This window comes from Lactuca virosa, chromosome 5 (genome assembly GCF_052849685.1).
Source record: "Lactuca virosa cultivar CGN04683 chromosome 5, Lactuca_virosa_CGN04683_v6, whole genome shotgun sequence".
NCBI classification, from domain to species: domain Eukaryota; kingdom Viridiplantae; phylum Streptophyta; class Magnoliopsida; order Asterales; family Asteraceae; genus Lactuca; species Lactuca virosa.
The window spans coordinates 234475006-234492151 of NC_136430.1; the positions used below are offsets into that span (position 1 = coordinate 234475006).

The following is a 17146-nucleotide window of genomic DNA, read 5'->3' on the forward strand; positions in this document are numbered from 1 at the left end:
TGATGTGATGGCGGTTGTAAAATGACATAAAACACAGAGGTAGAGTCTTTAAATACGAGGGGGGAACCTAATTTTATGGGCTTGGGCTGCATAGCTCACCACGCCGTGGTGATGCATTTCACATATTCCATTTTTAGCTTCAAACATTCATAACTTCTTCGTTCTAAACCCGCTTTCATTGATATTTATATACATGCGAAAGTATTAACAAGCCCCATAATTTTATCCAATTACTTTTGACTTAAAGCATACATAACTTAATTCATTAATACATGTAAAAAAATCCACAATATCATTTTTTCCCATTTTACCCATTGGCTCCAATACATAATTTCAAGGGCTTAAATCACTTAAACCAACATTATCAACATTAAATAATGTCTAAAATTCATCCTTTGAAGCCCAAGACTCTTACTTGATCTAATTACGGTCCGATATCCCGAAATAAGAAACATCCTGGATGTTACACTTGTTCTTCATACCATGTTTTCAATGTTTTACTCTTAGTTATTTGCTTACTTAGATGTTATTTAAATTTCACATATTATTTGTCATGATTGTTGGACCTTAAAATGATCCTAAAAAACAACCGAAGATCTCCCCCTCTATAGATTCTTTCTATATAATTTCACACACACTAAAAACGGAACAACCGACGATGAAAAAAGAAAACCCTTTTGACCATGTTTGTTCACATCTCTCTCGCCAATTCAAACTCATATTTATGATTAAATCCAATTGCTTTTTCCATAGGTTTCTCTTTTTATTTGAAGATGTGGTGGGGGGTGGTGGTGCAGGAGATGCTCACATTTAAAGGGGGAGATGAAACATGAAATGGTAGCAAGAAAAGGGGAAAAAGGTAAGAGGAAAGAGGTGGGGGTGGGAGTGCTTTTTGTTTAATAACCATAATAATCAATAATCAATAAATTAAAAAATAAATTCTTAAGAGAAAAATAGTCTTTTTATAGTTGTTACTTGTTAGGGACCAATGAAGTAAGAAAAACATATCACAAGGACTATTTAAGTTAAAAAAAACAAAGTTAGGGACCACGGTATGCATTATCCCAAACCAAAAGGACCATTTACTTAAAAAAAAAAAGACGAACTCTTTTTCTTTCTCTCTTTTTTCCAGCGACCGATCCTCACACCTCCGGCTCCTCCTTCCTAGCCGCACCTCCGTCCACCGGTTTCCCCAACCGCCGCCGTCTTCCACAGGTACGAGAAATCCGTTCTTTCCTTGAAATCAGATGCCGATTTCTTCTGATATTTGATAATTATTCGATTTATCCAATTTTTTTTAAGTTCCCAAACACCTGTCCACGAGGACAAGGCACTTAAACGCACACCATTTCGCAAGCCCTAACCTCAAACCCTCGACTCGGACCGAAGGATGACGACGTAGGAACGAGAACGACGGTGGAAACAAGTTTTCGCGAATCTAATTTATAGGGTTCGTCGTCTTCCTGAAAATTCGTTGTTTTTCCATAAGATTCTCTGTTTTTGGTTTTGGCATAACAGTGAGAACATGATGTGTTGCTTCTGCTCGTCTTTGCCAAACGTATCTTGTTCTAACATGTTGGGTGGAAGTAGCTCACAAAGCTACCTGACACCGAAGACCATTTTTTCAAAATTTTCTAGAACATTTGGATTTGATGCTCCTCTGTCCCAAATTTTTGCATGTAAATAACCAAATTTCACATATGTAAACTTTTCCTCTTTCATTCACTTCATGTTCTTGCTATTTCCCCCTTTTCTAGCCCTAATTTACATTTCTATGTCTATTTTGTGTTTTCTTTCATCAATTTTGGATTCGTTGTGCAGTTGAAAGAATATATATATGCATGCAGCAGTCATTTGGTGGTATAATAAGGAGACAACAACACTTGATCAGGTGTTTGTTAGGCGATTACTGCAATAAAGACACCTTTTTTTGGTAAATAAGGGCACAAGAATGCAATCTGTGATGATTGGTGGACCCCATTTAGAAGTTGATGCTCTCTGTATTTTGAGGTCAATTTCTCCTGCCCTTGATCCAACTAAGCATAAAGGCCAAGCTGGTGAGCTTCATTTCCAAATTCATCAGATGCTTATTTTTCAGAGCTGATTGCAAGAAATTGTAGCATACTTTCATTTATTTGTTTATTATAACATTGTACATTTTCCTTGTTATTCTACCTGTTTCATGCAAATGTAAATCATACATTTTGATATTTCTTATTTAATTATTGACAATATTTGCAATTTAATCAGGCAAAATAGCTGTTATAGGTGGTTGTCGTGAGTACACTGGTGCCCCATATTTTGCTGCTATTTCAGCTCTCAAAATTGTTAGTTTCTCCATATTTCATTTCTTTTTCTTTGGACAATAATATTAAATGTAAGAAATAACAATTTACTTACATTCATTTGTTTATTATATACTTTTATTTCTTCCTATTACATTACCTAATTATAATTATAATACACAAATAAATGAAAGTAGGTTGCTATTTCTTGTAAATATTTATTCAGGGTGCAGATTTATCACATGTGTTTTGTACTAAAGATGCTGCTCCAGTAATAAAAGGGTATAGTCCTGAGTTAATTGTACATCCTTTGCTAGAGGAATCTTACAATATAAGGTCAGTTAATTTAATTTTATATTTTATAATATTATATATAAGTTTCTTATGTGATTAATTATTTTAAATATATAATATAACAGGGAGGAGGAAAAAACATCAATCTCAAAAAAGGTTCTTGATGAAGTTGACAAGTGGATGGAAAGGTTTGACTGTCTTGTGATTGGTCCAGGGCTCGGAAGAGATCCATTTCTTCTGGTTTGTGATTTTTTTTTTTTAATTATTTATTTAAGATTTAAGATTTAAGATATAATGTTTGATATGATTGAAGGATTGTGTAAGTGATATCATGAGGCATGCTAGGCGAAGCAATGTTCCCATGGTCATTGATGGGGTAAGAATTGTGAGGTAGTTATTTGGTGTGATGGAATGGAATCGTGAATTCCATTGGAATAATGGAATGGAAAGGAATGAAACTTTGTTGAAGGAATGTAATGACTCATTCCATTCCTTTATTATTCCATTCCATTCCATCCAACCAAACAAACACTTGTGCAGATATTTATTTATTTATTTTCATTTGATTTTTGTGGATGATTATATTATATATATAGGATGGGCTATTTCTTGTGACAAACTGTGTTGACTTAGTCAAAGGGTATCCTTTAGCTGTTTTGACTCCAAATGTAAATGAATATAAACGTCTTGTTAACAAAGTTTTAAACTGTGAAGTAAATGATCAAGATGGGCCCCAACAATTACTCTCTCTTGCCAAAAGGTAATTTCTCTTTTTAAACAGAAGGGTAAAATGGTCATTTTACTCACCATCCTTTTGGCAGTATTGGTGGTGTGACTATTCTTCGTAAAGGACAATCTGATTACATTAGTGATGGTGCAGCAGGTACTTATTTATAATTCATTTAATCTATTTATCCATTTATATATTTTCTTTATATATATTTTTTAACTGTTTAAAAAATAATATATTAATTAATTGTGTCTGATGCAGTTAGATCAGTAAGCATATATGGCTCCCCTCGACGCTGTGGTGGACAAGGTGATATACTCTCTGGAAGGTAATTTCCTTATTTTAAATTTTAAAATAATAATAATAATAATAATAATAATCATATTCATTATAACTATTTATTATGAAATATTGAAATACTATTTTCATTGTCATAATAATAATAAGATAAGATAAGTAAAATGGTATATTACAGAAATAGTTAAAAGTAGGTTGCTATTGTTGATCAGTGTTGCAGTTTATGTAGCGTGGGCCCGGGAGCTTGTGAGTAAAGGGAAATTTGATGCAAACCCAACAATGTTGGGTTGTATTGCGGGGTCCACTTTAATGAGGAAGGCTGCATCAGTTGCTTTTGCAGATAAAAAGAGATCAACTCTCACAACTGATATAATTGAATGCTTAGGAAGAAGGTAAACACTATACATACAAATTTCTTTTTGACTTAATAATGGACTTAATATAATATTGATATAATGTATATGTTTATTTCATCTTTGTAAATATTCTAATTGTGTGGAACCATATCTTATTATTGTGTGCAGTTTGGAGGCTATATGTCCAGTTGGTTAAAGCATCTTACATCAATCTCATGTTTGACTTTTGTCTACTTTGGGGTTTGACTTTATTGTTAGGGTTTTTGAGTTTGGAAGATGTGGTTTGTTTTAAGGTTGGAGTAAATCGATAAAATAATAAAGTATGTTTGGGTTTTTGTTGTCTTGTAGATGTGTGCAATAATAGTTAAATCTTGCTATTGTATTTATGTTTTTTAGTTGATCACACTATGGCGACAAAAATCATATTTAATAAATGGAATCAATGTATAAAACTATACATGAGCAAAATATTTTAGCATGAAAATACGTGGATTGAGTTGGTATAATGAAATGAAATCCACTAATCTAGCGATTGCAAGTATGGTAAGATTCAGGGGAGTTTGCGTAATTTTGATATTATTAAAAAAGAGTTGTAATAATTGGTGAAAAAGTAATAAAGTTTAATAAAAAGAATAACTTTTAATAAATTAGAAAACGGTAATCACCGTTTCATGTTTGAATTCTAAAAATGGTATTGTATTAATACTTATTAATTTTGGATCCGACCATGTCACATTAGACATTATTGTACTATAAATATTTAAGTCTTTGATCAAATTATGTGCATCCGCACCTCCGTCGTACACATTGTTTTAAATGTTCGGGAACAACTGGGAATACTAACAATAAAGTTGTCTTAAAAATAAAAATAAATAACAGTTTAAATAAAACAATTAAATCAAGCAACTCAAATTAATAAAATTAAACAATTGTTTACAAATCTATAAAGAACAATACTACTAAAAATTAAAATTAAACCCTACTCCCGATTGTAATCAGGGGTTATTTAGCCCCACATGCTGAAGACGATAGTGGGGAAATGCATTGAGGAAGTATTATAAAAAATAAAATAAAAAATGAAAAATTTGGACCTGCAATTTTTAGCTCCTCACTTTTAATTCAAGTTATAGTTAAAGTGTCATAATTTTAAATAATATTGGATATTTTACAATTAAATATCTATTCTAATAAATGAAATTTTTTTTGACACATGTCACATTCTCATTCAATTTGTCAAATTCAATTTGTCAAATGTGATTTTATGGTTATTTTGAATTAATTTCTTTTCCACATGTCATTTTATGGATTTTTCTATTTTAATAACTTTCACATAATACTTTAATGTAATAATTACAATAAATGTACTAATAATTGAATATCAATTTCATTAATGGACTTACCTTCTTATTTCAAAATTCTCCAATTAAAGCTCATTAGGTTATTTTGTTTATTTATTTAAATTTAAAAGATAAAAAATCAATTTTAATAATTCATTATTTTTCTTATTTTCTTATAAATCCGAAGTTCTTAAATATTTAGACATTTATATTTAATTTTTTTGATTAACCCATATAATACATGGATCTTATACCTAGTTAGTTAATATATGTAATCCAAAGTCTTGAGATTGACTTGATATCCAAAATTGTACTTAAAACCGTAATGTTCCAATTCATGGCTTATAAAAAGAAATGCATATTTTTGAGTCAAATATTGTCTAGTCGGTAAACATCATCTCACTGTAGATCCCCAATACATAAAATGTTCCTTCTATAAAGTTCTTTTTGGTTATGAATATTATATTAAACTTATAAAAATTCATCTCCTTACTAGATTTTTTTATAATAAAATTTATTGACCGATAAACCTTACTCTCCCTAATATATAATTTGTTTGCATGCTACCAATAGAGGTGATCATCCATTATAAAAACGACAAATATTTTTATCATTGGATCGTTTTTATGTTAGTAAAACTAAAACAAAACACAACATTGTCCCTAATAGTCAATATCAAAGGTCAGCTCTCCTCTAAATCAATAAGCATTCAACGCGTTCGATACAACCTCTAAGTAACCACTTAACGAATCATATGTCATCAAACAGTTAAAAAAACTTTCTCTAAACCATTAAGAGATTGGAATCATTCAACTTACATGCATCAAAAGAGCAATCAAACATTCCTCTTGCAATGGCCATGAGTTTTGAGATTTTAAGAACCTAATCCTTCTTAAAACAAGAGTAGTATCATTTAAGGACAAGTAGACAAACATGCACACATAACATAGTTTTTTAAAGTTATATTTTGACTACTACTACAACCATTACCATTGCATTCTTCCTAATAACCAACCACATGAGAAAATTTAAACAGATATCAACTCTTCTTCCTTCATCTACACCCACCATCTTCAGGGTCTCTTTGTTTTCATCACTGCAATAACAACTATAAATCATTGAATCATTCTTTTTTACATTTACATGCAGTTTATTCACTCAACTACCAAAGTATTTTTCATCCTAATTAAACAATATATATATATATATATATATATATATATATATATATATATATATATATTGGTTTAGTGGTTAACTCAAGAAAAAGGTCAAGTATGATGCTACAAAAATAAAACAAATTAACAAAAGCATGATGCTTTTTCTTGCACTTAAACCCTATTTTAAAGTAAAATTCTTAAATCATGTAATAAACATCATATTCCAAAACGACAACATTAAACACATTATCATTAATGTAACTTGTTTAGCTAATACTTGTTTCATTAATACTTTTATTAATATTTTAGCATATTACTTCCAACTATTATTATAATATATACTAATTCTAATTGAAAAACAAATAGTACATTTTAGGCTTTCTTTGGCCACAACACTTTTCTAGATTAGCAGGTTTGGTCCCTATGTAGAAAATTACAAAAAACGGTCGCTATTCCCAGTAATTTACAGAAAAGGTCCATGTGTTAAAACTTACAAAAAATGGTCCCTACTCCCTGTAACTTACACAAAAAGTCCCTATGCAGTTTTTATTTATAAAAACAGTCCATATGTTTAAAAAAAACACAAAAATGGTCCCTGCCTAATAGAAATTTTACAGATTACCAGGTTTGGTCCCTGTAGAAAATAAATTACAAAAACATTCCCTGTAATTTAAAGAAAAGGTCCCTATGCAGATTTTTTTACAGAAACAGTCCATGTATAAAGTTTTGTAATAGAAATAAGAGTTTATTGAACTAAAGTCCTATTATTTTGAATTTTTTTTGATAAAGTCCTAAATGTTTTTTTTAACAGAAAAGTCTCATTGTTTTGGGAAAAATCACATAATCTGTCATTTCCTGTTAAAATAAAAAAAAGACTTTTTCGTTATGTTAAATAATCGGGACTTTTCTGTTCAAAAAAAACATTTAAGACTTTATCAAAAAAATTCCCAAAATACTGGGACTTTTCTGCATAAAACCCAAAGAAATAACTAGGGTGATACTAGCCCACGTAATCTATATATTTTCTATTAGGCAGGGACCATTTTTGTAACTTCTATTACAAAACTATACTTCAAACTTTTCTTCTTATTAATCACTTTTTTCTTATCAAGTTTGAATATTCTAACCAACTATAGCAATGAAATGAAATATTCTAATACAAATAAACAAAAGTACATTGGCATTAATATTATAAATTTATGATATAATCCAATACCTGTGTTCAATTCAAGCATCTTCTTGAGGCTCCTGTTGTTGCTGTTGAGGCCACATAGGCTGAGCCATATAAGGCCTAGGCTGCTGTCCGTACATCGCCTGAGGATCCACCGGCTTCCCCATATACATCCCTGAACCACCAACCTGTGGTGGCGGCATATAGTAATACGGTAGACCCTCAGTGGGCCCCCCCACCGGAAGTGGCCCACCTCTTGGAATAGTAGAAGCAATCACCTCATCTTTCAAATCCTCACGTGGAACAATATCAACCAAAAAGTCAAAAATATCAGTTCGTGTAATAGCAGCAGCAATATCATTCTTCTGAAGTGTCCTCCTTTTATTCTCTTCAGTATGATTCCATGACCTTAAAGTCAACTCAAGAATGAACATCTCACAAGCACGTGCAAAAATCACAGGTGCTTCTGCAGATATCATGCGAACATCTTCATCTGCTTTCATGATTTTCTTGATTCTGGCTAAAGGGAGAGAGTGGTTTTTGAAATCAGTTGTTTGTTCGATTTCTTGATATTGATTTGCCCAAAAGTTTTGGAGTTGTTGGTGGAGTTGTTGTTGTTGTTGTTGGTGGATGTGTTGATAGGCGAGTTGTTGTTGGGCAAGTTGGGCAGGGGGGGAAGGGAGACCCGAGGTTTGGGAAGGCTGCCCGGGGGCAGGGGGGACAATGCCCATCATTTGGTTTGGAGGTGGGTATGGGGGCATGGTGTAGGGCATTTGGGCAGAGGTGTTCACTGTGTTCATCCCTTGGGCCTGCCCGTGGCCTTGTTGATCCATTTTTGGAATACCTTGAGGGTAGAAAAGTAATTTTGATTGATTAGAAGAATGGAATTGTATGGATACTAAAAGAATATTTGGAAAAAGGAATGATATATGAGTGTAAGAACAAATTGATGTTTATGTTAATTTGTTAAAAAAGATAGCTTTACATCTTTACGCAACTTTTTACAAATTTGCCCTTGTTATTTATTCCTTCAATTTCCCCAACTGTGCTGATATTTTTTCAAAGAGCTTTTAAACATCATTTATACAGATAATAATTTACTCAATTGGGTCAAATGGGTTTTTTTTCCTTTAATGTTTCAATATAATGTTATAAATGTTGGACAAAATTTGCCTCTTATAGAATGTGGAAAAAGAGTATTTATTACGTTTGTGTATTGCCAGAAGTCAAGGTATAAATATAATCAACCTTTAGGGCTTAGTATGATCGAATTGTTACAAAAAATCAATAATTGTAGGTAAGCATGATATATTTATGATGAAGAAATTAAGAGGTGTAAAATCAAAAACAGGAAACCCCAGATATACATAACTGAAATTCATTTTTTTTGTTTTTCCATCTTTGAAATGAACAGTAATGGTGGGTAGAGTAAAGCTAGTACAAATTTGGTAATATCCCTTTGAGAAATATTAAGATTTGAAGGATGCTAAAACTTAGAAAAATTTTGTTATAAAGAAAGCTTTCATTTAGTGAGAGTATTGAGTAGCGATCTGAAAGTTACATTTATGAAAAAAAAAGGTGTTTTGATCAACAAAAAGTCACTTTATGAACTCAAAGATCAAGAATCCCTATCAAATATGATGATCTAACCACACAAAACTAAAAACCATCAAATTGAAATCAAATGCAAGGTAACTTCAATAATTTTTTTAGTTTATGTACCTTAAAACCAAAGCCTTACCTATTTATAATAAAAACTGACACAAAATAGATAAAGAAGCAGCTGCTTAGAAGCAATTCCAACAAAAAATAAAAATGGAAAAACTCATGCTTGTATAAATGCTCTAAAATTGTGATGTTCACTATACTAAGCTCTCCTTGTTGCAATGGCATGCGTAGGAGTACATAATCAACAAAAGACACCACTGTACTTTCATCCTTTAAACAGAGTAATCCCATCAACAAAAATAGGTATCATCAGAGACAATAGGAAATGGAAAAACAGAGTAATTCCATCAGAAAAGTAAGCTCTTTTAGTAACAAATCGGATGAAGTTTGTACTTTCCGTTTTTAATACGGTTAACCTAGGTAAAGATTGAATGACATATTAAAGAGTGAAATGAAGAACAATTTTATAGAAACAAATACAGAATGATCTATACCTAATTTGTCTGGTAACTAATTTTGTTATCTATACCACATACCACCAGCACTCTTTAACCTTTGAGGCTACAAAATTGAAATATGCCTCTTTACCAGTATAATATTTATAAAAACATACATGACGATAAAAAAAAGGCACATGTTCATCGCATATCACGCTCAGACGCAAATGATAAAACTATTACATACCTCGTGTTTTATTTAGTTGCTTCAAGCTACTCGGATCAAACCCTAAAAAAACTAATCCAGTGGAAGAAATTCAGAGAAAATTCTGAAAATAAGAGCAGATCGAGTTGAATTAGAAAACTTTCATGTGATGAATTGAATAACTTAACGAAATAGAGATCAAACCTCTTGTTTGATATTTAATTCGTAGCGAAGTATGAGAGAGATGGATCAGCTAGGGTTTGGAAGTGGGACAGCGAACTTGATCGAAAAAGGAAGTGAGTAATGACGCAAATACCTAATACGCTCGCTGACCGTATTTATAGACCGGAAAAAACGCATTAGAAAAAGGAAAAAGAAGAAAAACATTAGTTAAAAATGTCCCATTGCTTCGTTTATAGAATCGTTTGATTTGTTGTACAACTAAACAAATTACAATTTATTTAAAGTTAATGTTACTTTTAATTTTTTTTTTTTTAAAACAACTTTGTTTTCTACGGTTTTTCCAAAAAAATAGTAAACTTTATGAAAAATTCTCCAAACAAGCATTATTAGTCTACATATAATTATTGTAATTTGTAATTACCATCTTCGCAGCCAAGAGGAAATAGGGTTCGAGCAAAAAAAAATGCTTAAAAATGTCGTTTTGAGTCTTTTCTCGGTATGACTCGAAATTTAAACGCTACATGAAGTAGCTTTTGAATTTAGAGTGTTTTGTTTAAATTAAACGTTAGAAACTTATAGTGTCAAACAATACTTTCTGTTTAAAATGAAGCGTTTTGTCAAACGCTAGAAGCTAGAAGCTCTCAAACGCTACTAAGCGCTACATGTCGATCACATCCTAAGACCGATCAAAACAACATCCTTTTGAGCATTTCTCAATTTCGAACCTCATTTATAAGTTGGGACTACGAAATAAGAAGGAAACTCAAAAATGCTCAAAACAACAATTTTCTTCCCATAAAATGCTCATTTGTGAAATATTAATTAATCTAATTAACAAAAAAAATTTATAAACTCTAACACCTATTTCTATTGTCGGTTTCTAGACAGGAATAGAAAGTCTTGTAAAATATTATTAAAAAAAAGACTAAATTGCAAAAATGGTCCTTATGTTTAGCCGAAAATTGTCACTTTGGTCAAAAAAGTTTTTAACTAACATCACTGATCTAAATTGAAAAGTTTATTTAGGTTTTGGTCCAAAGTTTTTTGAAAATACTTAAAATGACAATTATACCATTACTTTTATCTTTTCCTTTTTCTTTTTCCATTTATGTATTTACAAGAAAATCAAAAATAAAAATCTTACATCACTCTTACTATCCTACCACACCCACCATTTTTAACATATGTTCCTTCTTCATCCCTTTATCTCCTCCCAACAGCACCACCACTATCTGTCGGAAAAATCAGAACGCTGACACCACCAAACATGACAGAAAATCAGAACACCGACACCACCACCAAACATGACAGAAAATCAGAACACCGACACCACCTGTCAAAAATTTAGAACGCAACCACAACCACCATCCTCACACCATATTTTCGTCGTCAGATGCATTAAAACCCTAGAGCAACTGAAGGCATCAAAACCATAAGTTCCTTATCATTTGTAACCTAGTGTCACCTCTACCGTCGTCGTTATCTCGTTCAGACGACCTTCTGATAGAGGGAGAGAGGCATTGTTGTCGAATCTAGAACATTACCGACTACCTTCTCCAACATTGTCAGAAACCATAAGTCATCGGCGCTACTAGGGTTATTAGAGTCGTTGCCGATTTTTTTTGAATATATTGTCACAAATTTGGTTATTGTCATCGTCGTAGATCTGGAAGATCGTTGTCGTCTTCGCAAATCTGGAACGTTGTCGGTGAGATCTCTATTAACTTTGTCGGCGTTGCCATTCGTCTTCTTCGGTAGTGGAACCCCAAGATCTCCAGGAAAACGACAGCGAGCTACAAATTCGACTTCATATTTCTCGTTCTCTGAAGATAACGTTGAGCTACGAGCTAAAGAAACCCCCAACGATTCTCAAAAAAATGTTTAAGGCGGCAGAGAAATGGATGGCACCAACAAAGTCGGCATTGGAAAAACGAGGGTTTTCCAGTTGGAGGTTTTCCGGGAGGTGGTGGTTGTGGTGTTAAACTATGGTGGTGGTGGCGGTGTTAACTTGTGGTGGTAGAGTTCGTATTTTCTAGCGGTGGTGGTGTTCATATTTTTTGGCAGCGGTGGTGTTTATATTTTTCGGCAGTGGGTATTATAGTTGAAGATGAAGAGAGAAAACGAGAGAGAGAGAGAAAAAAAACGAGAGAGTGAGAGAGAGAGAGAGAAGGGGAGCAAGAAGATGGGGTGGGGTGGGGTAGGGTTATATATTTTTTCTTTTTTTGTTTAATTTTTAATCAGGAAAATATAAAATTAATAAAAAAATGAGAAAAATTTACCAAGGGAAAACCTGTCATTTTATACATTTTCAAAATATTTTGGACCAAAACCGCAATAAACAATTGATTTTGGAACAATGATGCTAGTCCAAAACAATTTGGACCAAAGTGACAATACATGGATCACTTTTACAGTTTAATCATTTAAAAATCAAAAGAAATTAACCGTAAAGTCCAACACTCATTTAAGTGATGTGGATTCTCTTATAAATTTAAACATTAGAATTAGGTGTTATGAATTATTACTATTATTTTGTTTTGTTTTCTCAATTAATATTTCACAATTCACATGCCATCGAGAATTTTCCACAAGGAAATAAAATGACATTGTTTTGAGTAATTTTCGGTTCCTTGAAAAGAATGTAGGTTACAAAACGAGGAAGTGAAGGCTCACGAAGTAGACAGTAAGCGAAAGCTTTCGCATGGTTACTAAGAAAATGACAAGAGCACTAAGATATGCTCAAAATGATGTCGTTTTGAACATTTTGTAGTTCTAAGCTCGAATCTCATTTCCAATAAGTAGGCAGGTCGACCCATAGGCCAAAGAAAGTTGGGCGGCCGCCCCGGGCAAAATTCCTAAGAACCTATGGTTAGGAGTTGTTAGTATAGGTATATTGAAATCCAATTTTTTAGCGTGCTATATTAAAAACTGCCCATAATTTAAACCAAGTGCCATATAAAGGAGGGAGACAGGAACCAGCAGGTGTGATTTCCAAATGCATCAATTTCTCAAACACCATGGTTGTTTCCACTTCTCTAAGTGACCAAATATGTCCTACCCATGTAACATCCATAAAAAATCATGAAAATTTTAAACTTTTAAAACCAACCCAAAATCATAAATTGTTTACACATAGATTTCAAAACATGTTCAATATCAGAGTTTCCCAAAATCATAAGTCAAAACACGAGGATGGGTACGGTCACGCCTTCGCCTTCCCGCAATCATCTAGAGTACCTGAAACATAACTCAAAACTGTAAGCCCAAAGCTTAGTGAGATCCCCCAAAGTACCAACACATAAAAAGATAACAAATATAATTAACAGCATACTATGGGTCCAATCAACCATCGGGTTGGAATACCTTAGTCCCCTAAACCATCGGGTTGGAATGCCAACATACTATGGGTCCAATCAACCATCGGGTTGGAATGCCAATACATTATGGGTCCAATCATCGTCGGGATGAAATTCCCTCAGGCCCATTCAACCATCGGGTTGGTATGCCCCGACCTGTTGGCTTACGCACAAAGCAGTGAAGCCTCAACCACCGACCAAACATGTGCACATATAACAGGTATTCATATAACATTCTACAACCAGTCAAACAGATCTACAGATCACTAAGCATAGCATCATCCTATACAACAAGATACCAATCTAACAGATCACTACAGTATAATAGCATGCATAACAGGATATCGAATCCAAAGGGCCGGCAGTGGTGCCTTTGACCCACAAGTACAGTGAGGAAAACTCACCTCGAACTGGACAAAAGATGATGAGGTCTCGGCTTTGAATATCATCTCTAATCAACACCTATCCCAACCAAATGACCAATCTCAGTTAAAATCCTAAAATACCCAAAATACCCTTAATGTCAAACTTGGTTAATTCCATGATTCGATGGTCACATCATGACCCAATAAGTCCCAAATAGGTGAGGATTGCCATCCTCACGTCATGACATCCAAGAACTCACGTCGTGAGGATGTCCCTGAACAAAATTTCTTAATGAAGTTGTTAATCCTTTGTGCCAAGTAACCAAACCTTCCCTATGTTCTTAACCACTACAGAGCATCATAAAAATCGTGGCTTTTTGGACATGCATGTCCCAACATTACAAAAGTGCAAAATGGGAAAATAATACCAAATCTTCATGCAAGAGTCATAAAACTCCACCAAAATCCAGATTTAGAACTTATAATGCAAGAGACACAGGAGATCCATAAAGTTGCTAACTTTATGGATTCCAACCACTATTTCATCTTGGGAAGGAAGGATTTAAGCATAAAAACTTAGATCTAATCTTGTAGACTCATAGAACAAGGAACTTGAAACTCACAAAGGCCTAAAACATGGAAGGATGCTTGATGGGAAGACTTGAATGCAAAAATGATGGGCTAGATGCTCTTCTTTTTCTTCTCCTTGGCTAAAAATCACCCAAAAAATGAGCTTAATGTCAAATATGAGTGATAGGGTTCCAAAAAGAGGTGAAAAGAGGAAATGGGGGCTGAGGGTGGGCTAACCCTAGCCCTCACTTCCTTTAAATACAGGGAAAACCCCAAAATTAGGGTTTCATCACGGACTAACCTCGCATCGTGAGCCAAACCTTCTCTCGTCGTGAGGCCCAAAATGAAACGCGGTTGCACCAGCCTCCTCACGACGTGACATCCAAGGACTCACGTCGTGAGAAGGGTTAAATCTTGAATTTTTAAAACTTAGCAATCTTTCACCTGAAATGACTGTTACAATTCTCCCCCACTTGATCTAGGCTTCGTCCTCGAAGTCAACTGTGACGAATAACTCAGGATAATGCTCACGCATCTCAGCCTCCGACTCCCAGGTCTACTCAGAGCCTCTCCAATGCTGCCACTGTACCTTTACCAAATGTATCTCGTTGTTGCGTAGAACTTCCATCTTCCTCTCCAAGATAGCTACTGGCCTCTCAACATAGTTCAGGCACTCATCAACCTGAATATTGCCCAAGGAAACCACCGCCTCGTCATCCCAACACACACTTTCGCAACTGCGAAACATGGAAAGTGTTGTGAATCTGTATGAGCTCCTCAGGTAGGTCCAACCTGTATGCAACCTTGCCAACCCTGGCAATCACCCAAAAAGGACCAATATACCGGGGGCCCAGCTTCCCCCTCTTCCTAAAGCGTATCACACCTTTCCAAGGTGAGACCTTCATTAATACCATATTACCGACCTGAAACTCCAACTCAGATCGGAGCCGGTCGGCATAACTCTTCTGTCGACTCTGAGCGGTCTGCAGTCTCTGCCTGATCTGTTGAATAAGCTCCGTGTTCTGAAGGAATACTTCGGTCCTTCCCATAACCATGTGACCAACCTCCCCCCAACAAATCGGGGTACGGTATATTGACCATACAAGAGCTCAAAAGGTCGAGCACCAATGTTGGAGTGATAACTGTTGTTGTAGGAGAAATCCGCAAGAGGTAGGTAGGAATCCCAACTCCCTCCAAAATCAATGACACAGGCCCGCAACATATCCTCAATGGTCTGAATCGTCCGCCCACTCTGTCCATCGATCTGCGGATGATAAGCAGTGCTGAAGTGTAACCTCGTGCCCAGTTCCTCGTGGAACTTCTTCCAGAATCGGGAGGTGAACCGAACATCGTGGTTTGAAACAATAGAGACCGGAACCTCATGGCGTGCAACAATCTCACAAGCATACACATCGGCCAACTTCTCGACCGAAGAACTCTCATGAATCGCTAAAAAGTGGGCACTCTTGGTCAGTCGGTCCACAATGACCCATCTAGCATCATAACCCTTTGTCGTCTTCGACAACTTGGTGATAAAATCCATCGAAATCTGCTCCCATTTCCACATGGGAACCTCTCTAGGCTGCAGCTTGCCATGCGGACTCTAATGCTCATCCTTGACCATCCTACATGTCATGCATCTCTCAACATACCAAGCTATCTCCCTCTTCATACACAGCTACCAATAGCTCAATCTTAAATCCCGATACATCTTGGTGGCCCCCGAATGAATAGAAAAACGAGACTTATGAGCCTCCTCCAACACAATCTGTCTGATCCCACCAGAAATTGGAACCCATACCCGACCACACCGGGTCAATAACCCTCGACTATCCATGACAAATCTGTCAATCTCACCTCTAATCCTCTATTGCTTCCAATTCTCCTTCCGAACTCCCTTGGGCTGAGCTTCCCCGATCAATCCCAAAAGCAAGGAATCCACTGATATCCTTATACACATCTCCCTATCCGAAGATCCATCCCATTTACGGCTCAAAGCATCCGCCACCACATTCGCTTTACCCGGATGGTAAAGGATCTCACAGTCATAATCCTTGACTACGTCCAGCTACCTGCATTGTCTCATGTTCAGGTTCGGCTGATCCATAATATGCCTCAAACTCTTGTGATCCGTGTAGACAGTACAACAGACCTCATATAGACAGTGCCTCTAAATCTTGAGGGCAAAAACCACTGCCCTCAACTCCAAGTCATGAGTGGGATATCGCGACTCGTGCGGCTTCAACTGCCACGAAGCATAAGCAATCACCCGCCCTCTCTGCATGAGGACTACCCCCAAACCAGTGAAGGATGCATCACAGAATACCACAAAATCTTCAACTCCCTCTGGGAGGGTCAATACCGGGGCCTCACATAACCTTTGCCGAAGAGTCTCAAATATTGACTGCTGCTCAGGACCCCATCGAAAATCCACGCCCTTCCTCGTCAGACGAGTGAGGGGTACCGCAATCTTGGAGAAATCTTGAATGAATCTCCGATAGTACCCTGCCAAACCCAATAAAATCCTGATATCGGAGGTAGATTTCAGAACCTCCCACAACATCACAACCTTGATCTTGGCCGGATCGATCAAAATCCCATCCTAGTTAACGAGGTGCCCTAGGAACTAGACCTCTCGTAACCAAAACTCACACTTCGAGAACTTAGCATAAAGTCGTTATCGCCTCAAAACCCCCAAAAGATCTCAAAGGTGCTCCTCATGCTGCTCTCTG

At 35.3% G+C, this 17146-nt stretch overlaps 2 protein-coding genes across 3 annotated transcripts; one reads left to right on the plus strand and one right to left on the minus strand.

Annotated features, from left to right (window-relative positions):
* Positions 1 to 1823: 1823 nt before the first annotated feature.
* On the plus strand, positions 1824 to 4365 carry LOC145116892 (pfkB-like carbohydrate kinase family protein). Its single transcript, XM_079053200.1, is given in 11 exon segments — positions 1824 to 1920; positions 1923 to 2057; positions 2251 to 2327; positions 2512 to 2621; positions 2705 to 2819; positions 2893 to 2955; positions 3176 to 3339; positions 3401 to 3462; positions 3571 to 3637; positions 3819 to 3998; positions 4131 to 4365. Coding segments are annotated over 11 exon segments (1080 nt in total). The 5' UTR covers positions 1824 to 1841; the 3' UTR covers positions 4159 to 4365.
* Positions 4366 to 6067: 1702 nt separating this feature from the next.
* On the minus strand, positions 6068 to 10273 carry LOC145114864 (nuclear transcription factor Y subunit C-3-like). Of its 2 annotated transcripts, none has more exons than XM_079050973.1 (4): positions 10145 to 10273; positions 9983 to 10064; positions 7676 to 8474; positions 6068 to 6395 (listed from the first exon to the last, which is right to left on the minus strand). In XM_079050973.1, the coding sequence occupies exon 3, from the start codon at positions 8461 to 8463 to the stop codon at positions 7687 to 7689; it is 777 nt and encodes a 258-aa protein (XP_078907099.1). In that variant the 5' UTR covers positions 8464 to 8474; positions 9983 to 10064; positions 10145 to 10273; the 3' UTR covers positions 6068 to 6395; positions 7676 to 7686. The 2 variants fall into 2 exon arrangements, with proteins under 2 accessions (XP_078907099.1, XP_078907100.1); XM_079050974.1 differs by having other exon boundaries at positions 6068 to 6407.
* Between the last annotated feature and the right edge of the window lie 6873 nt (positions 10274 to 17146).